This window comes from Penicillium vulpinum, assembly GCF_028829585.1.
Source record: "Penicillium vulpinum strain IBT 29486 chromosome Unknown utg000004l_segment0_segment0, whole genome shotgun sequence".
Classification (NCBI taxonomy): Eukaryota; Fungi; Ascomycota; class Eurotiomycetes; order Eurotiales; family Aspergillaceae; genus Penicillium; species Penicillium vulpinum.
The window spans coordinates 3,270,985-3,291,089 of record NW_026643244.1 but is presented as its reverse complement, the minus strand read 5'-3'; the positions used below and the strand labels follow the sequence as shown (position 1 = coordinate 3,291,089).

Below are 20,105 nucleotides of genomic sequence, written 5' to 3'. Positions count from 1 at the left end.
CGTTCATCACTTGGATAAAACTTCCTCCACGATCAGCGCATGCTGAATGAGCACCTCATCCTTCTGGCGACGGCCGATAAGTTGCACGTGGCACGGCGCGTTTTCGACCTCTTTGGGAACATCTGATCTAAGTCAGCATATGCGATTTTTAAATATCCAGGATGAGTCTTACAAGGAGGATAATACTTCACGTCGCGCACGAACTCAGCATCATCGGCCTCATGAGAGGAGCCATATGGAATGACGCATGCGGGATACTAGGGATCTTGGGTTAGTGTAACAATTCGTAAATAATACAAGGAAACATACATCGACCAAATTGGCGAGGACCGTGTATACTGGAACACCATAAGTGTCATGAGGAACTGCTGTGCTCTGGTATCCTGGTCCGATAATCACATCCAGGCGGTTGTCGAGAAAGATGCGACGCATTTTGGCTGTAATATCTGCTCGGGAGACGTTCAAGTCAAACAATCCTCGCAAAGTTGGCTCCTCTCCTTTTCCTTCGAGGTCGTACGTGAATCGAAGAGACGGGATCGCCGGCTCGCCAGACTTGTAGATGTTCTGCAACGCTGTTTGATCAGGGTCAATGCGAAAGAAGCGGAATGCGAGATCTGCAGCAGCTCCCAAAAATGTGATCTGTTTCGATAGATCCACAATGTGATGGCCCGAATTTTCCAGCTTTTCGATGGCCATTTTGAGAGTGCGCTGCATGTTGGGGTGCAGTGGAGTTTGAGGATCTTCTGGCAAGACTCCGATTGTGAGCTGCGTAGACGCTTTCACGGGCTGAACCCAGGGGAATCCTAGCGCCATGTCGTCCATGTCATCAGAAGCTGCATTAAAAACCACTCGGAGGAGCATGTCCGCGTCGCGAACAGAGTGACAAATCGGTCCTGCGCATGGAGCAATCCCAGTCATACCCGGTCTACCGGCGCTCGTTTGGCCAGCATACGGTACGCGACCGATACTAGGCTTGAAGCCCACGGTACCACAGCACAGTGCTGGGATGCGAATTGATCCAGCAATATCAGTCCCAATGCCAAGGATGGATCCACGCATGGCCACAAGAGCTCCTTCGCCTCCACTGCTGCCACCAGCCGTCAGGGTACTTCGGTGTGGGTTTAGCACACGTCCAAAGACATTGTTATGCGAGTCGGCGGTCATCATGGTCTGGGGCACGTTGGTTTTCACGTACAGCACAGCACCTGCTTCCAGGAGAAGCTCTACCAAGACAGAGTTCTGGGTGACGGGCTCACGATCCAAGAAAGACACAAACCCGAGAGAGGTCGGCACGCCCTTGATATTGAAGGTTTCCTTCATACTGATCGGGATTCCGTGAAGTGGTCCGATGGGTCTTCCGGTAGACTTGATATGCGCGTCCAGCTCTTCGGCTCTAATAAGAGCCTCTGAGAAGATGGTCTCCGTCAAGCATGAAGTCAACTGCTGCGCAATGGCAGCACGCTTGCAAAAGGCGGTGGTCACTTCAACGGCGCTGAGTTCTAGGGTGATAAGCTTATCCCGGAGCGAAGTTGCATCAGGAAGCTCAGTAATCGCGAGCTCTTCTTTGGTAAGGACTCCGCATTTCGAGGGAACATCAAGAATATTCAGCTCATTTTGATTGACTTGCTGGAGGATCTCTGCAGGGAGTCGCCATTCGATGGGAATTTTGGCGTCTGCCTCCGCCTGTTTGGCAGCACACTTGACTTGCCAAGTCAGATTGGTCATATTGTCCAGCTCTCAAAAATAGTCTGGTAAATGGGGGAAGGTTGATGTTAAAGAGTTGAGTTAAGAGGTGAGTCAAGAGTTAAGTTGAGAGTTGGGTCAAGAATTGAGTTAAGAGTTGAGTTGAGAGTGACAAACAGGAAAGCGGGGAAGCATAAATGTAATCTTTAACACGATTTGTGATTTCGAACGTTTCATGGTCTCATTTATATCTCATACTCCGGTGGGGAGAGTGGGAGATAGACCAATCAAATACTTTTGCGCTGGCAAGGTAGCCCTAGAAGATTCATCCAGCACACGGCAGATTTATCGGTCTCCGGGCTATATTTTCTTCTTATTGAAATATCATAAGATAACGCTATTCACTACTGATAGTTAACTATTCAAACCCAAACACAACAATCGACCATGGCTACACCGTCTAAGACCGCAGTTCAAACGGCCATCGACCAATACATCGATAGTTTGGCAGAGCCTTTACGCATGCTAAATCAGAAGGTAAATTCTCAATTTTATACAAATAGCCGCTTTCTCACAATACACAAATCACAGATTCATGAAACTCCAGAACTGGCGTACGAGGAACACGTTGCCCATGACGCCATCTGCGATTTCCTTCAATCCCAAGGAATCCAAATAACGCGCCACGCCTACGGCCTCAGTACCGCCTTTGAGGCCAAAGTTGGTAATGGGGATGGCCGCTGTGTGAGCTTCAACGCCGAGTATGACGCACTCCCCGGCATTGGACATGCGTGCGGTCACAACCTCATTGCGATTTCCAGCATTTGCGGATTTCTAGCTCTGGCATTTGCAATTCGCCAATTTGGTATTCCTGGCCATGTCCAGCTCTTGGGGACCCCGGCTGAAGAGGATGGCGGCGGGAAGATCGATCTGATTCTCTCGGGGGCGTACCAGAAAGTGGATGTGTCTTTGATGATGTATGATAGTTCCCTCGCTCTGACCTCAAAACCAAAACTTAAATAGACTAACCAGCGCAGCCATCCGTTGTCCGAGGAAGAATTCAGCAAAGGTGTCCATGGTATCGCCGGACGCTCCTCAATTGCCTGCTACGACATCACAGCAGTCTATCGCGGGGTCAGCGCTCATGCCTCTGCGAGTCCATGGGAAGGAGTCAATGCTCTTGATGCTCTGGTAACGGCCTACAACAGCATATCCATGCTACGTCAGCAGATGAAACCCGATGAACGAGTCCACGGCGCAATTCTCCAGGCACCCACCGTCACTAATGCAATCCCCGAGATCACGCGTGCCAAATATTCGATCCGTAGTTCAACTATGGATGGAGCACGATTGTTGGGAGAACGCGTACGGAGGTGTCTTGAATCAGGTGCCCTTGCCACCGGGTGTACGGTGGAGCTTGAGGAAAATCAAATATTCGCCGATTTGGTTGTGAACCCGCCTTTATGTGAAAGCTTTCGGGAATCTATGCGGGGGCAAGGTGAACACATATTAGCCAATGATGAGATCCTGATGCCAGGTTCCACTGACCAGGGGAACGTGTCGCAGCTTATCCCGGCCCTGCACGGCCTCATTGGGATCCCTGTAAGCGATGGGGCTAAGAACCATACGCGGCAGTTCACTGCGGCAGCTGGCACGAGCGTTGCCCATGAGAGAATGATAACAGCAGGAAAAGCGATGGCAATGACGGGGTGGGAGGTACTCGTGAATGATGAGCTATACGGCAATGTACGCAATGCTTTTACCGACGCGAGAGGGGGAATCAGGACTCGCTCGTAGATTTTGTTATCATTATTTGCCTTCGTCTCCACAATCTTGGAAGTATCCACTGCGGAGGTAGATGCGATCACACGTCCAATAAACGGTAATTGCGCTCCGGGAAGAACTGAGCCTTCTCCGGATTCTTCTGGGTTTATAGGTACATAACATATGTACATATCCGATAGCTTTTGACAAATTGAGATAAACACGAAAGATAACATAAATACAATGATATCTCTCCCAGTCTGATAATTCTCATCCTACCAACTTACCACTATGTCTTCTGTTGATCCCAAGATGAAATCATGTTCTCCCGAGGACCCAAAACAGGACCCAAAACGGGATACTTCTCTAGGGAGCATCACCAATATCTCCCCTAAGGAGTCTCGCCGAGTACGAAGAAAAATCGATTTGATTCTTCTGCCAATACTTGGGTTCTGCTATTTTCTCCAGTTCTTGGACAAACAGACATTGAGTTATGCCAGCTTACTGGGAATGCTTGAAGACACACACCTAGAAGGCACGCAATTCTCATGGGTAGCCTCAGTGTTTTACTTTGGATATATGTTCTGGTCGTACCCGACCATGTACCTGTCAGTGCGTTTGCCGATTGGAAAATACCTAGGTACCACCGTGTACGTATTGCCTCGCTTCCGAGAGTCTGTGGATTCAGGCGGAGAAAACAGACTAACAGCCAAATCTTGTAGACTTGTTTGGGCCGCTGTCCTTATGTGCCATGCAGCCTGCCACAACTTCGCAGGCCTAGTAATTACCCGATTCTTCCTTGGTGCCCTCGAGGCATCCATCGCCCCGGGATTCTCCCTGATCACTGGCATGTGGTACACGCGACGCCAGCAGCCCCTCCGGTACGGGCTGTGGTTTACGGGTGGTTCGATAGCTTCCTTATTTGGAGGGTTGCTCTCCTATGGCATTGGACATATAAACAACAGCCTAGCCGCGTGGCAATATCTGTTCCTCATCTTCGGCGCTGTCACTGCTCTATGGGGGATTGTCATGCTTGTTTTTCTCCCAGACACACCATCCAAAGCCTACTGGCTGACTCCCGAGGAGCAATCGACCGCAATCAAAAATATCATGGCTGATGGCCAGGCTGGCGTAAGGAGCTCCTTCAAGATGTCGCAGGTATTCGAAGCCCTACGGGACCCGGTAACCTGGTTCTTGAGCCTGTACACCTTCTGTGTGAACATTGCAAATGGAGGACTCACAGCTTTCGGGTCCCTTGTCGTGCAAGGATTTGGATACGAAGGTCTCCAAGCCCTCTTGATCCAAATGCCCACAGGTGGCGCCCAGTTATGCTTCGTGATCATAAGTGCCGTGCTGTGCTCGTCAATTCCCAACATCCGCATGCTGACTATGATGGCACTTACGCTTATCAGTTTGCTGGGAATGGTGCTCATGTACGCTCTGGAGGAAAGCAACCAAGCTGGTCGTATGGCAGGTTTTTGTCTGAGCTTGGCTTTCTCAGCCAACATGCCGCTTGCCATGTCGCTAATCACCAGTAATGTGCGTGGTCTCACCAAGCGGGCAGTGGTTAATGCTAGTGTTTTGGTGATGTATTGCGTGGGAAATATCGTTGGTCCGCAGTTCTTCAGTGTAATTGAGGCACCAAGGTATAGGAAGGGTATCACAGCTAGTCTAGTTGGGTTCGGCTTGGGATTTTTCTGGCTGGTGTGTCTGCGACTATATTTACAGTGGCAGAATAAGAAGCGAGCGAGTGAGGTGCCATCTGATGTACCACCGGAGGGGCTGCTTCTGGAAGATCTGACTGATTGGGAAACTCCTGGGTGTCGATATGTTCTATAGGTAGACTGCAGATCGCTGGTTTTTCGATGGGGTCTCTCAGCTGCGAATTCCTTTTGTATATTGGTTTTTTTTTCTTTTTCTTTTTCTTTTTCTTTTTCTTTTTTTTTTGGCTATCCTGTATCGCAGATCCAAGCGAAAGACCGAATGCGTGTTTTACTCCATCTAGTGATCTTGATCTCCATTATTAAAAAAGACCAACGGTAGTACCGAAACTGTTTTAGTCTAGTATAATGTATCCCGAGAGATCTGAATGCTGGGTCTTCAATAATTTGCTGGCACATTTACTCTTGGTGACTGATACTTTCATACAGCTGCCACAGCAAAGTATTTTATCAGACTTGTATCTCCAGTGAAAGGAATCAGAACTTCTTACTTTTTCCGTTATATCGATTTCAAATCTCACTACCACTCCTAATATATGAATTACTGAGCGACTTATTTTATTAGTATTTTGAGGAGAACGGATCTGGGGGTAACATGGTATAACTAGTTCTGTTGCAAAAGTTCCGATACGGCCCACCAAATATATATCTCTCACTTTTAATTTTGGTAAATTGAACCTACTATTTTCAATCAAATGCTATACCCCCAAATCATTTAATGAAAATATATGCAAATATGCACTAGATAGGCAATTGGCTGCAGTATTTAATTTGTGTCTTAATATTTGGTATACCATCTATTTGCTTCAATTACAGCCTCAATCCTGACCTAGCATCGCCTATACTGTATAAATCAACTCGATAAAATGATGAATTAAGGCCTACCCGAAGATCTGACCCCGGAGATAGGGAGATAGTACAATTCCCTTCATTATATTAGAATTAATAGGGCGTCGAGGGTTCCTGGGAGTCATGAAAGATGGTTAGGAGAAAACGCGGGTGTGGGTCGACCGTACGGAAACTTTTGCGGGTACGTGAAGAATGAGGGCGGTGGCCCTGGTGGGTTTATGAGCCCATCTATTGTATCGTAGAGTCGGGTGTATCGGGAGTGGCGTATACCAGGAAAACTGGGGATAAGTTCGATGCATAACTAAATAAGAGGTCACGGTGTCGACTCATCGGCAAAATAACCCTAGGTCCCCGCATTGAACTACCTTCCCCGTCTCTTAGAGCCTTTATTGGCCTCCCCTCTTCATTCTTCCTATTTTCTCTACGTGAAATAGCATGCCTTTTGCCTTCTTCTTTCAAGAGGACTAGAGTAACCACAATCAAATTCCAAAGAAATCTAACCCCATGCCCAAGGAAACAAATCGTAAGGAAGGTCATAGGCGCGACAAATATGCATTACAAGCATGGTGAGTATCTTCAATATCCATTCATTTGCCATGTTGACGCTGGTTTGGTTCAGTTTGGAATGCCAAAGACGCAAGATCAAGGTTAGTTTCGTGCATGTACAATGATCTTATATGACCCATTTGTTTTTATTCGATTTCAAATCACTAATACACGAAAAAGTGTTCAGGGGAACCGATATGTTCTAGTTGTCTAACCAGAAACATTGAATGTCAATATGCTGGAGAACACCAATATCAGGCGCCGGCACCAAACAAACGCGCACGAAAAGAGTGAGTATTATGCTCAACTCTGATTTCGCAATGACATGCCTGACAAATCCAGAGATACTACAGAGATTCCCTCCAAGGCTTTCCCCCGGAAACGAAGCAAAACGTCTGTTTCCCTGAAGGAACAACTCTCACAACTCCAGGATCAAGTGACTGCGCTTTCCAAGAATCGAAGTTTTCAAGGAACAGATACACGAAATGTATTCGCCACGCAGTCTTATAATAGGAGCATGTTAGCCTCAGATAAACCTCCTAGCCGAATTTCTTCATCAATATCCATCGACTCGGGAAACGATGTTTTCGAGAATCGCTTTGCTGGTAGTTTTACTGCCTCTCCAAATATTCCTACTCCTTTAGAGGAGTCAACAGAGTCGGATACGCTCGGTGTCAACACTCCCTCCTTGAACAGCTTGCCGATTGGTTCCCAACTCAATGCATTGAGGAACCTCCGGCAGCCTAACGCTCCAGGGGGCCTCGATGACTCGTCCCAATTCTTGATTGCCACGGTGACTTTGCCAAAAACCACCGTGTCTTTGGGGCCTTGTCGACGTTTTTTTTTTCAAGAATTTGAATATTACTTCCCATGTCTGAATCAGCCCGCTATCTACGAGCGATTATCAATGGTTCTGTCGCTCCATGGATATGACCACGAGCATCACCAAATTATCATAAGCTCTGACAATTCTAAAATCATCGCCATTCTGTTGAATATGTTAGCATACGCTTAATCCCTCACCCACCCTATTGAGTCGTGCAAAATGAGACCAGTTTCACCAAAGTACTCGGAAGGGCTAAGATTGATGCAACATTTCAATCAACTTCATGAAGGTGATATTGAAACTGTCATCTATCACATTACGTCTTCTGCATTCCTTCTAGAAATGTCCATGCATCAAACGGCCCTCCAGAGCATCACCCAAGGTTTTCAGATTGCCCTCAAAATTGGACTGAACAATCAATCTTTGTGGCCGAATAGAAAGTTTTGAGTTAGCATCTCGTCAGGGGCTTTGGTGGACACTTTATTTTCTTGACAAACGCATCACTCAGAAGTGCAGAGTTACATATTTCTTACGTGAAGATGAAAGTGCTGTCAGTGACTTTAGCAAAGCCAAGGATACTCTGGGTTCGAGAAAGCACGAACTTTTGCAGAGCTTGATATCATTTAGTCGGCTGTGGGCTCACATTTGGGATGGGTTATTTTCTGCCCAGGCCCCGAAAGCCGATAATTGGGAGGAGTCGCAGATGATGGACACACGGATTTCCTTTCATACAGGCAAATTCCGTCAAACCTCCACTGGAAATCTTCTATGGTTGCGGAGTATATGTGTGTAGAGGAGGAAAAACATATTCGCCAGAGGCTGATTGTGTTCCTTGTAAGAAGCGCACTATTCTTGATCAATCTCGCACCCTAATTCTTCAATACTAACATATCATACCAGCGATTTCAATCCCTCCGTCTGAGTATTCGACATATGGCTCTCACTTCCAACGAACACGACCTTGAGCGTCGAAAAACGTCGGTATCAATTTGTAAAGCAATGATTGAAGCAATTCGAAGCTACATGATGACGACGACCTCTTTAAAGCCATGTGGGTATATTCTAACCACAACGTTGGTTGAGGTTATGTACCACGTTATTCCAGAAGAGTCCCACCCAGCACCTATAGCTTCCCATGGACTCTTGAAGGGGATGGTGCACGATGCCATTCAACTTCTTCAAACTCTATCAGAGTCGGTTGCGACGGCATCTAAGGTATGTCGATACCTAGAGAATCTTCTGCCACTCGACGACCCCCTTACAGCCTCAACGAGTCAAATGGCTGTGAAGAAAGCCCCATTCTTGAGTTCATCTACAGATTTGGAAACCCTCTCGGAGAAATTCTGGAAAATTATTGTGGATCAACCAGGACAGGGAACCAGTTCGGCACCAACTCACACACAGCCATCTATCATAGAAATTGATGAGAGCTTTGTGTCTGACTATCTACCATTCCAACTGAATGACTTACAATCTCAGTTTGTATGAACTTAGATCTGGAACATATGCCGTTCAAATCTCCACTTTCTCTAGACTATTCACCAACTCAATTCGGGGGGGATCTTTTGTAATGCATATTCTCTGTTGGATGGAGGATTCCAGGTCCCAACGCATTTTGTCTTGTATGATTACCTTTTTGGGAGGGCGGGGGGTTTTTTTTCTCGATATGTTAACTCGACCTAGAAGAAGCTTTTGTGGGACTTATGAATATCCACTTCAACTTGATTGACTCTCCGTTAGTTCGTAAAAGTAATCCAGGTTCATGCAGAATCAACCGGAAATCGGCAATTGGCTATCTTCGTTCCGCGGAAGGCATTTCGTGTATCAAACAAACTAAGATAACGCAACGGAATACTCACCTAGCTTTTAGCGTAGAATCAACGTAGATCAATTCCAATATAGTATTTTGCATGTGTATCTATTGCTTATAGTGGTAATTACGGTGTAAATCTCTCTATAAGTCTCCACAAACTGAGCTAGGCGTCATAGCGATCATCACTATGCAAGAAAAAGCGTGCACAATTCAAAATACCAATTGGACAAAAACTCAAGTTGTTGATCTATCAATTTTCAAGCATTTTCTGCTTTCCTGTCCTCTCAATCCATTTCATTTGGCTCACAAGAACATTCTCATAATTCAAGATGCTCCTTCAATCTGCTTCAAGGTTGATTCACGAACACTACATTTCGGTCATCGCCACTTCGGTACGCTGACTAGTTTATTCAATTGAATCATCGTCGCTAACATGTTTTGATTAGGTTATTCTGGTATTAGTCTCGAGGGCATACTACCATGTCTTCATCAGCCCTCTTAGCAAATACCCCGGACCGAAGTTTGCAGCTTCATCACGAATACCTCAACTCTATCATACCTTCAAAGGTGACCTGATTGAATGGGTCAGTGGATTACATGCAGCACACGGCGATGTAGTCCGTATCGCCCCCGATGAATTGAGTTATTCGACTGGCGAGGCGTGGAAGGGAATATATGGTCACGCCTCTGCAGGAAAACCAGTTACGGACAAGGACTCCCGATTCTACGGACCATCATTCAATGGAGCCGCGGATATTATCCGAGGAAATGGCCCTGATCATTCTCGTTTTCGTCGCAATTTCTCGCATGCCTTTTCTGATCGAGCGCTTCGAGAGCAACAATCTTTGATCCTCGGATATGTGGATTCTTTAGTTCACAGTCTCCACAGGACGATCAAGGAGGAGCCCAATGCGAAAATCAATATGGTTCGCATGCTCAATTTGACAACTTTTGATATCATGGGAGATTTAACCTTTGGAGACTCCTTGGGTCTGTTGGCTGGGACTGGCAACCTCAATTGGGTATCCGCAGTTTTCGTCAGTATGAAAACCAACGCTTTGCGGAGATTGGCACGTTACGTGCCTTGGACGGCTCCCATTGCTCAAAGGCTCATTCCCAAGGAACTAAAGCAACAGAGTGTCGCTCATTACAAGGCCTCCCAGGAGCGTGTCGATAAAAGAATCGACGGCAACCATACGCTGCAAAAGCCTGACATCTGGGGTATTGTCATGAGCCAAAAGGACGACCTCCGTCTTAGCCGCAGAGAGATGTATGCCAACTCGCAGGTCTTCATGGTTGCAGGTACCGAGACTACTGCAACCGCACTGAGTGGTTTGCTCTATCAACTCCTGAGCACGCCGGAAAAGATGAGGATGATTGTGAAGGAAGTTCGTGAGACTTTCGAGAAAGACTCGAATATTGACATGAGATCTCTGGAGCGTATGCCGTATCTCAATGCGTGCATTGAGGAAGGGTTACGCATCTATCCTCCGGTTCCGGTTGGTCTGCCTCGCATCGCTCCCGATCAGGGACTGCTTGTCTGTGGAGAACATGTCCCAGGAAAGGTACTTTTGCTTTTCCGCTCTGTGTTTCAATGATCTTTCTCTAATTTTTGATAAAATAATAGACTGCACTCTCGGTTAATCATTGGGCTACCTATCACAACGCTCAAAACTTCAGACACCCTCATCAGTTCATCCCTGAGCGTTGGATTGGCGATGACTTTGCCACTGATAACAAGACTGCCTTTCAACCATTCTCATTTGGCCCTCGCAACTGCCTTGGAAAGAAGTATGTTCTCGTTTTAATCTCTGAACGGTGGTTCCAAGTAGCTAATGATCGAATAGTCTGGCATATCATGAAATGCGTCTCATTCTAGCCAAGGTGTTGTATAACTTTGAGCTTTCTCTTCTGCCTGAGTCTATTGGTTCGGAGAAACAGAAAACCTTCTTTCTGTGGGAGAAGAACGACTTGATGGTTCAGCTGAAGGCGAGAGAATGAAGGGACATTGGTGATTGACGGATGAAATTTATCTGAGTCTAGGTATATCCAATCCACCCATTGAAGGTAGATATTGGTTAGAAACATATCTTGTTCTGAACAGCATAGCCGCAGCAATATTACATTCCTTTGGGACTTTCATCTTCTTACCGCAATGTTTTTCGCATCTCTTGGTTTGTATCTGGAATCATCTGTATGCATCTGCTCAGGCCAGATGCAACATTTACAATACAGATCACTAAAGCAAATTCAATAGCAACATATACACCCCTTGGTTTTTGCTAGCGAAATTTTTGTCATGTCCATTAAGGTGGCTTCAATTGGAGTCAAGTTCCGGGGCAGCGTGAACATATATCTTCAAGAAGCGCCAATAGGTCTAGTACACCAAAAGAGAAACAAAAAGTAGCTGCTTTGGAAGAAAGATGCTTAGTTATGCAGACAATCGCTAATCCTACAAATATCGTACGGAACTCGCACCACCTAGGTTGAGTCGATATAATTTCCATTCGTCGTGCATAACTTAAGTTCCGTGTTGGACCATTCCGTCGACCTTCCGACACGTAAACTATACCTAGATTTGGATTAGATGAATCAGTGCACCATTATTAAATATTAATATATATATTTAGGTGTCATCCTCTATATCAAGCATCACCACTCACTATCCAAATTGGCGGCTTGATCTCAAGTGACTGTATTCGACAGCTACAATGCCATTGAACGTGCTACCAGCTCCCGTCGACGAGGCCACTCTCAAGGCCCGCTTGATACACTTAGATAAGTTTGAAGCGCAGCTTACAAGAAGCATTCAATGGCAAGAATGCGAGTCAGCAGCTGCCTACCGGAAAATGCGGAGGGAAGGCCTGAATGGATTCACAGCGCCTGCTCTCAATCCTAAAGCAAAGACTGTGGATGTACTCGGAAGGGATGGACATCAAATTGAATTAAGAATCATTGCTCCCCAAGAAAAGCCTAGCAGAGGGGTTTGGCTTCATTTCCACGCTGGTAAATACCCCACCTTATCAACACAGAAATGATTACTTGGGACGCAGGCTGATTCGGGCAATGTCGATAGGTGGCTTCGTTATTGGTAGCAATGCCTCATACGATACTTACTTGACCACTTTGTGGTTTGAGAGTGGTATCTGTTGAATATCGACTGGCACCCGAGAATTCTTTCCCCAAGCCGCTGCACGATTGTGTGGACGCAGCACTGTACGCGCTTAGCCCGGCGGGTGAGAAAGATGTCGGTGCACCGCTGAAAATTGTTGGAGGTGAGTCCGCGGGGGGCTGGCTAGCAGTGTCAACAGGTCTCTCCCTTCGCCGAGACTATGGTGTCCACGTCCGATCGAGGTTGGACGGCATCGTGGCTGGATACGGCATTTTTGATCTCACATATACACCCTCTCTTCTTGAGCACACTCGCAACATCGTGCTGAGTAAAGAAGGTATGATGGACTTTTGTGAGGCGAGCTTCAGCCACATTCCAATGGAGAAAAGGAAGGATCCGCTTGTTTCACCTCTCTATGCGGACTTGAAGGAAATGCCACCAGCATTGTTTTTGTCGGGCGATATTGAACCCTTGCTCGATGACAGTGTTTTCATGGCGGCTAGATGGCAACAAGCTGGGAATTTGACGGAGCTGAGTGTGGTTCCTGGGGCATGTCATGCTTTCACCATCATTCCTATGGGGGGTGCGACTGATGAGGGTTTGAACATTATTGTTAAATTTGTGCAGCAGAACTATAGTTAATGCGAGTAAAACGCATATATTAGCTTCGGTCATTTGGAACAAATTTGATACAAATATATAAACGTGCTAGAAATATAAGATAGCCGAATTGTTACATATCAATCAATCAACCAAAGTTCAATTAACGCGTTGCAGCCTAAGTAGTTGCGTATGACTATGCAGACGCTCTATCCAACTGAAGCAACACCCAGTTGGAACTAAGAGAGTCTACTACAAAAGCCATATATTATAGAGATAACAGTAGGGGGAGTTGAGAAATGATCAGAGTACAGGAATACCAACCAATAAGAAGCAGAGACAGACCAGAAAGCCTTGAAGGCTGGTTACAGGTCATTTCTATTAATTCCTACATGAAAGAGTTATAGGGGTCAGACATAGATGTTCCTCCACGCCTCTCCCGTAATTTTACCATGCCTAGCTGATTACAAGATTAGCGATGCCATTACGACATTTCCAACTCTCCTAGGAAGGATCGGGTCATAGGTTCGGTGTTAATGTGCAAATACGCCTAAGTACCCCGAAACTGGCTCTCTGGTACAATAAAGTTGGGTTGCTTTGATTTAGTTCATTGTGCCTCTCGCTCCATAATGCCAAAAGCTGAATAAAATCACGTATCTCTGGATAACTAATCCTCTCGAGCAAACAAAGCCAGGATTTCAGGTTTGTCATGGGTTGCTGCAATGTCGAGAGGTGTTTGCCCAATTTTGTTCTCTTGTCGTGGATTTAAGCCCATATTTACCAGCATTGAAAACAGCTTCACAACATGGTCTTCGCTATCACAACAGCCTTCCTCTCGTCGGGCAAGGACATGAAGAAGGTTGTCCCCGTCATGGTCGATTTTTTGGATATCATGTTCAGCGAACATCTTGCAGCAGTCATCAGGGTTGAAAGGAGATTCATTTCCATATTCATATGTGGGACCAACATAGGATTTGTCCGCAGCAACAAAATAAAAGATTGGTGCCCTGCCCTTGTTGTCCCGGTGTTCTGGGTCACACCCAGCCTCCACAAAGCGCTGGTAGAGCCTAGAGGCTGCACTGAAATGATCTTCACCAAAATCATCTCTGATTTGGTTCTCTCTGTTCTCATTGCTATAATTCATCAGGGGCTCAGCTACACAATGAAGTCCCATTCGACCGTCCGGTAGAACATCGTGCGGATCTGCGCCAGCATCTAGCAGAGCTTCGATAGTTGCATGGAACTGAGGTCTAATATGAGATTCTTCTTCGAATCGTTGCAAGGCATAACCACTTAAGGCATAGGATAGGGGTGTGAAGCCGGCGAAATCCAACGAGGACAGTTTGACAGAGCGCTTGAGGAGCTCTTTGACGGCTTGTGAGTTTCCAGACTGCGCGGCGTGATGTAAGGCACTCAACCCTGCGCTGTCAACAGAGTCAATACAGACACCCGCCTGGATCAAAATCACAGCATCGAGAGGTCGTGAATTTGAAGCTCGGTTGCTCGTGCAAGCTCTCATGACTGGTGTTCTTCCTTGGGCATCGAGGGAATTGAGATCAGTACCCATTGCCAGAATGGGCTTTATTATGCCGTCGACACCACAAATCTCATGCAATACAGTAGATGAGCCATCTCTCATTGGTCTCTGCGGATCAGCTCCGTGCTTCAAGAGAAGTTCCACAAGTCGCTCAGGACCACTACTCGCAGCTTCAAAGAGAGGGCGCTTGGAATCGGTACCATTCGGGTCGGCGCCCGACTCTAAGAGGAACTCGATAGCTGCAAAATCGAGACTCCGAGTTTGACCAATTGCCGCGAGAAGAAACAATTTTGAATTAGCTTCCAGGGAAGCCCCATGTTCAATAAGCAATTTTAGCACCTTCAGGTCCCTTTTGGTCTTGAAAGCGGCTTCCAATGCATTAGGATCCGACCCATTCTTCAACAAAATCTCAAGTGACTTATAGCGCCAAACGAACCATTTTTCGTGCAAAATCATGCCGCCCTTCGTGTCTAAACACATTTGCACAAGGGTGGGTTTATAACCGCCAGCATTTGAGTCTGCGCCTGCATCTAGAAGAACAGAAAGTGCTTGAGGGTACCACCAATGTTCGCCTTTCGCCAAAAGTCTCATTGGGGACACAAGAGGAGATTTATCTTCCATGTCACGTATCTCTTTGGCAAGCACTCTCACTATCTGAATATTGCATAATTCTCGCCTGATTGCAATTTCCAAAAGTGGGCAGATCATGTAAGTGAAGTTCTCCACGTAAGGGATCAGTCGTTCCATCATTGATGCTAGACCCCAGTGTGCAACAAGGGACAATATTTCCTCCCCATCTTTACCAGTAAGCTTAAGTTGATTGATGCGTAAAATCCCCTCAAGTAGACGTCCATCGCCTGTTGAAACAACATTTTTCAAGAATGGGACATGGTCCTCAGGCACTGTTATTGACTCAAGAGTCTTGTGGCTCCAGGTGACGAGGGGACTCAATTGAAGCTCACGTAAATTTGCCGAGGGATTTGATTCACAATGAACAACGTGATTCAGTTCATCAGAAACAGGAAAGCACCCGAGCATTGTGGCAACATTAGAGGCCGTGTGACCATTTTTATCCGTTGAGTGCGGGTTTGCTCCGGCGGCAATCAGCAATACAACAACTTGTCGTATATCTCTGTACAAGTCTCCATAATTCTTGTAATTATTTCCTGCGGGAACTTGCTTCTGGGAAACTGCATCCCAGCTGTTCAGTTCAACTGTTGACTTCTTGAAACCAGAATCTATTGAATCATATTGGGATTGCTTCGCACGGGCAGTGGTCAGATATGTAAACTCTGCAGCTGCGTGCAATGGTGTCCGTCCATCTCGATCTTGAAGCCGTGGATTGGCACCAGCATCAAGCAACAACTGGACCGTTTCTTGGCATCCAGTTCGACAAGCTTCGTGCAATGCTGATCGTTTTTTGAGACATGATTCATCCACTAATTTTCGTTCTTTTTCATAATGTTCAAGAAGTAGGCCGACAACGTTGCTTTGGCCTGCTTGAGCAGCAAAATGCAAAGGTGTGCGATTGTGGTGGTCTTTGACCCAAATGTCAGCGCCGTGTTGAATCAATGTGGAAGCATAAATGTCCGACGCTGCTGATGCAAAATGCAAAGCAGTACGTCCCTCATTATCACGAATGTTGGGGTCAATTTTTACAGATGGCCCAAGGAGGAAACCCAGGCCGCCGTCTTCAAATTCCTCCTTTTGGCGTACTGCCGATCTATTTCTCGCCGCAAGATGCAATGCAGTTCGCCCTTGGTGATTTACCAAGTGAACAGGCACACCGAGCCCAACAATCTTCTTGGCACGATTCCCCAGCTGCCACCACTCGCTCTCACTGTTGTTCAAGCTAACAAGCCCGTGAAGAATGGTGTTTCCTGAGCGATCTATTCCATAGACATTTGCCCCTAAGTCGATTAGTCTCTGGATAAATTCAGACATAGTCTTTGTGTCTATCGCACGGCCGTCATAGATTCTGAATGCGTAGTGTAATGCTAGAATTTGTTATTAAAGAGCTCAAAGGGTGTAGAAATGAATGATTTACTCGCCTGATTTGCCTTCGTTATCGGTAGCCTTGACATCGCCACCTAGCCGCAATATCTCTTCTACAATGCCCAATGATCTCAGTATCGGATGGTCCAACGCGGTAAGTAGGGCTGTTCGTCCAGAAAAGTCTCGACCTTCCAGCAACGCTCCGTTCTTGACGAATTCTTGAACGACTTTAATGTGATCACGGTCCATAAATTTGATACTCGGTTGTCTAAACAGGAACTCAAGAAATGGGGTTCGACCACAATGGTTCTGGGCGCCCAAGTCTGCAGCAGCAAACCAATCGTTCATCCAACAAGCTGTGTCGTTCTCTTTTAGAGCACGTGCCAGTGAACAAAAGCAGTGGTGAAAAGCCGTGTTACCCGCCCAATCCTTCTGGGCAAAGTTTGCTTTCATATCACGCCATGAAGATACTTCATGGTTTTTTAGAGATGATGCCATGAACATAAGAGGTGTCATGCCGTCAGAGTCTCGCGTGGAGTTCAAATCAACACCGCCATTTACAAGAAGTTCCACCATCCTCGGAGTCAGCTTAGTGGAGCTCCTGTGAAGTGGCGATGACATTTCATAGTCAAATAAGGAAGCATTGGCACCATATTCAAGCAGAGTGGCGACGAACTCTGTAGCTTCGTACTTATCACTGGCAGCGGGAAACTCTGACCACCAAAATAGAGGCGTGCGCCCTCGGTGGTCTCTGGCATTGATATCACAGCCTGCACTTAGAAGCATTTTCAAGGCCTTGATCCAATTGGACCTCTCGGGAGCCTTTTTCCATCTCACACGTCGGGCACCAAATGCCAGCCCATGCAGAGCAGAGTAATTTGGCCATACGCCGTCTCGATCATACTTTGCCAGGGTGTGTGGTGGCTCTGGGGGATGGTTCAGATTCATAGAGCTTATGCTGATGTCTGCTCCGTGATCCAAGAGCACCTGAATTGTTGCATAGTCACGGCTTTTGGCGGCCAGATATAAGGGGGTATTACCGTCGGAATCCTTATCGTTGATGCTTAGTCGAACCTTCTCGTCTTGTAACAAGGTTTTCACCACTGTTGACTTTCCCTGCTCGGCAGCAATGTGAAGATAGCCCTTGCAGAGATAGGCTGAATCGAGATGTTTTATCAATTCTTGCACAGCTTCGATATACCCGTCATGACATGCACATGCAAGGGGCGTTCTCTTCTTATTCCATCCGGAATAGCTCACCTCCTGGTCCAGAAACTCACAGTAGATGATTTCACTCGATCCATCAGCGGTTCCTGCTGTCGTTTTAGGGTCTACGCCTCCCTCGATGAGAGCACGCAAAGATTCGACGTGATTCAACTCCGTTGCATAGAATACTGGATCTCGGCCGTCATGTTTTTCGCGATTCGCGCCATGTTGCAGAAGCAGGCTGACAATGCGATGGTGATTTTTCTTGATCGCATGCAATAGGGGTGGGAATAGACCGTTAGTTTTGGAGTTGCGGGAGTCTGTGTTTGCTCTCTTGCCAATAAGATGTTTAGCAAATGCAAAGATCCCGCAATACGCAGCAATATCCAGGGGAGAGCAGTTTGAAGGTATAGTATTCGGCTGCAAAGCTGGCCATATTTTTTTCCAGGCTTCATAGCTTTGGTTACCATCCTGGCAAAACTGGTCAAGGAGATGCAACAATTCATCATCAGATTCATCAGCATTTGCTGCGTGAAATGGCCACTCCAAAACTGCATAACGGAGGAAATAAAATCGCAGCATCAGTTCTTTACCATCTTTCTTCCAAGCCGCAGTGTGGGGATCAGTCGGCCATTGATCAAGACAGCCATTGGAAAGATAGTTGATGCATACCCGGGTAATCATTCCGTGGATAGTGGGAGAATGAAAGCCTGAAATCTCACGGACTTGATTGGACATCTGGGTATGAACAACATCCCGATTGAGAACGAACTCGGTCAGGGAATGATGAATGATTTGGACAACTCCATCTTCACAAACCTCCAGCAGAGGGCCACAGGTTGTTCGGATGGCAAGTTTTGCATCTTGCTCTTGGGTGAGTCCAGCACGGTCGGGAAGAGAATCAATCATGACAAAAAGTTCTAGCAATCGTAGCGGTCGTGCGGAATGGGTGATCCATTGTAGAATAATTTGTTGAAAGATTGCAGATGTTCCTGAACGAATGGCGTGGTCATGGAGCAGCTCAGTATACATATCTCCCAGACCGTCCGGGAGATTCTCGATGTTAGCTAGCATCAATTGCGGCTGTAACAAAAGTTGATCCAACATGAGCCTGGCATAAAGGAATAAGCCTCTCCCCCTCTCACAGATTGCTTGCTTGACTTGTTCAAGCTTTTCTAGGGACAGATCCAGATGAGTATCTTCCAATCGCTGCGCGGAATAAATGGCAATATCACGGTCCACATTGCGACGATCAAGGCGTAGATCAACTAAGGAAATCCCATTCAAATGCTTCTCAACATGTGGAACCTGGCGACTGGTGACAATCAACTTGATTGAAGCGGGAGACCGACGGCCTAGGTCGAGCAGTTCCTTGAAGAACTGGTCATTTCCTTGTTCCATCTCATCCAGTGCATCGACCACACAGTGGACCTTTCCAATAGATTGCATAGCGGTTGCCATGCATTTCCAAAGTTTGTCATATGGAACAGATTCAACAGATGAGTGCTGTGTTTGGAGTTGGTCTAGCTCAGACTGAAGCCAAGGTGAATGGTCAAGCATTCCATGACAAAAGTCTTGCATCAACGACCGTGGGGTACGATTTGCCTGGATTATCTCCCGGAAGAAAAAAAACAAAACAAGACCATTTTCTGCTCGTCGAAGTCGACTGATGAGGCCCGCTGCAACAACAGACTTTCCACAGCCGGGGATACCCCTGATCCAGAGGTTTCCGACCGAGTTAGATTGACTCCATTCTCGGTATTGGTCCGTCTCCAGAATCCATTCACCAGTCCCCTTGGCATGGGAGTTAAGATGCTTTCTGTATTCACTGGCAGGAGTTTCTGAGTCTGTAGGATTCAGCCAGGCTTTGAGCTTCTGAATAGATTTCTGTGATAAAGACATGTGCTCTCCGCCTGTAACCATTTAGCTGGGTTTTTCGGGGAATTTTTGGGTGTCATTACCTGGATTGACAACGACAAATTCATCATCATCAGTCGAGCCATCATTCGTATCACCACTTTGACTATTCGTCATTGCGAAAAATCACTGAGAGACAAAATGGAACTCTCGCTCTGTGTTGTGACTCAAGAAGGATTGGCATGGTGGATCGACGGGGTAGGATCAACAAGTAGTGGGGGCCAAACAGCAATCCAGCTCGGCTGTTTCAACCTGGATTTTCAGGTAACGACTGCTAGTTTCTCTCTCAGTTGTTGTCTCGGTTGTTTCCAGATGCGGTTACTCTCTCAGGGCTATTCATTTCCTCATCTCAATTTTGGCATACGCAGTGTAGGATTGATTACTCTCTCGATCAACCCCGGCTTCTCGGAGGCTCACTGCTTCTTCAAATCTTTGCCTCGGTGGCAATAGAAAGTAAATTTCATGGATGCCATCGCTATTTCAAGCTGAAAAAACCGATACATCCCGTCAAGGCAGATTTGTAAGTACTTAGCTAG

At 46.5% G+C, this 20,105-nt stretch overlaps 9 protein-coding genes across 9 annotated transcripts; 6 read left to right on the top strand and 3 right to left on the bottom strand.

The window, feature by feature from the left end:
- Window positions 1-6: 6 nt before the first annotated feature.
- N7479_009724 (putative general amidase) lies at window positions 7-1,725 on the bottom strand (the record flags this gene model as incomplete). The annotated part of the gene is made up of 3 exons (XM_057257417.1): window positions 7-122; window positions 173-257; window positions 310-1,725. 3 exons carry the CDS (start codon window positions 1,723-1,725, stop codon window positions 7-9), a joined length of 1,617 nt encoding a protein of 538 aa, XP_057104875.1.
- A 405-nt stretch (window positions 1,726-2,130) lies between these two features.
- Window positions 2,131-3,480, top strand: N7479_009723 (M20 family metallopeptidase; the record flags this gene model as incomplete). The annotated part of the gene is made up of 2 exons (XM_057257416.1): window positions 2,131-2,660; window positions 2,721-3,480. The coding sequence occupies 2 exons, from the start codon at window positions 2,131-2,133 to the stop codon at window positions 3,478-3,480; spliced, it is 1,290 nt and encodes a 429-aa protein (XP_057104874.1).
- A 258-nt stretch (window positions 3,481-3,738) lies between these two features.
- On the top strand, window positions 3,739-5,286 carry N7479_009722 (uncharacterized protein; the record flags this gene model as incomplete). The annotated part of the gene is made up of 3 exons (XM_057257415.1): window positions 3,739-3,855; window positions 3,916-4,097; window positions 4,170-5,286. 3 exons carry the CDS (start codon window positions 3,739-3,741, stop codon window positions 5,284-5,286), a joined length of 1,416 nt encoding a protein of 471 aa, XP_057104873.1.
- A 1,512-nt stretch (window positions 5,287-6,798) lies between these two features.
- N7479_009721 (uncharacterized protein) lies at window positions 6,799-7,578 on the top strand (the record flags this gene model as incomplete). Its single annotated transcript, XM_057257414.1, has 3 exons — window positions 6,799-6,853; window positions 6,917-7,356; window positions 7,447-7,578. The coding sequence occupies 3 exons, from the start codon at window positions 6,799-6,801 to the stop codon at window positions 7,576-7,578; spliced, it is 627 nt and encodes a 208-aa protein (XP_057104872.1).
- Window positions 7,579-8,157: 579 nt separating this feature from the next.
- On the top strand, window positions 8,158-8,877 carry N7479_009720 (uncharacterized protein; the record flags this gene model as incomplete). Its single annotated transcript, XM_057257413.1, has 2 exons — window positions 8,158-8,223; window positions 8,290-8,877. The coding sequence occupies 2 exons, from the start codon at window positions 8,158-8,160 to the stop codon at window positions 8,875-8,877; spliced, it is 654 nt and encodes a 217-aa protein (XP_057104871.1).
- Window positions 8,878-9,531: 654 nt separating this feature from the next.
- On the top strand, window positions 9,532-11,203 carry N7479_009719 (cytochrome P450; the record flags this gene model as incomplete). Its single annotated transcript, XM_057257412.1, has 4 exons — window positions 9,532-9,594; window positions 9,649-10,767; window positions 10,830-10,993; window positions 11,050-11,203. The coding sequence occupies 4 exons, from the start codon at window positions 9,532-9,534 to the stop codon at window positions 11,201-11,203; spliced, it is 1,500 nt and encodes a 499-aa protein (XP_057104870.1).
- Window positions 11,204-11,913: 710 nt separating this feature from the next.
- On the top strand, window positions 11,914-12,956 carry N7479_009718 (alpha/beta hydrolase; the record flags this gene model as incomplete). The annotated part of the gene is made up of 2 exons (XM_057257411.1): window positions 11,914-12,208; window positions 12,343-12,956. The coding sequence occupies 2 exons, from the start codon at window positions 11,914-11,916 to the stop codon at window positions 12,954-12,956; spliced, it is 909 nt and encodes a 302-aa protein (XP_057104869.1).
- Window positions 12,957-13,581: 625 nt separating this feature from the next.
- On the bottom strand, window positions 13,582-16,395 carry N7479_009717 (uncharacterized protein; the record flags this gene model as incomplete). Its single annotated transcript, XM_057257410.1, has 1 exon — window positions 13,582-16,395. The coding sequence occupies one exon, from the start codon at window positions 16,393-16,395 to the stop codon at window positions 13,582-13,584; it is 2,814 nt and encodes a 937-aa protein (XP_057104868.1).
- A 99-nt stretch (window positions 16,396-16,494) lies between these two features.
- On the bottom strand, window positions 16,495-19,686 carry N7479_009716 (ankyrin repeat domain-containing protein; the record flags this gene model as incomplete). Its single annotated transcript, XM_057257409.1, has 2 exons — window positions 16,495-19,565; window positions 19,614-19,686. 2 exons carry the CDS (start codon window positions 19,684-19,686, stop codon window positions 16,495-16,497), a joined length of 3,144 nt encoding a protein of 1,047 aa, XP_057104867.1.
- Between the last annotated feature and the right edge of the window lie 419 nt (window positions 19,687-20,105).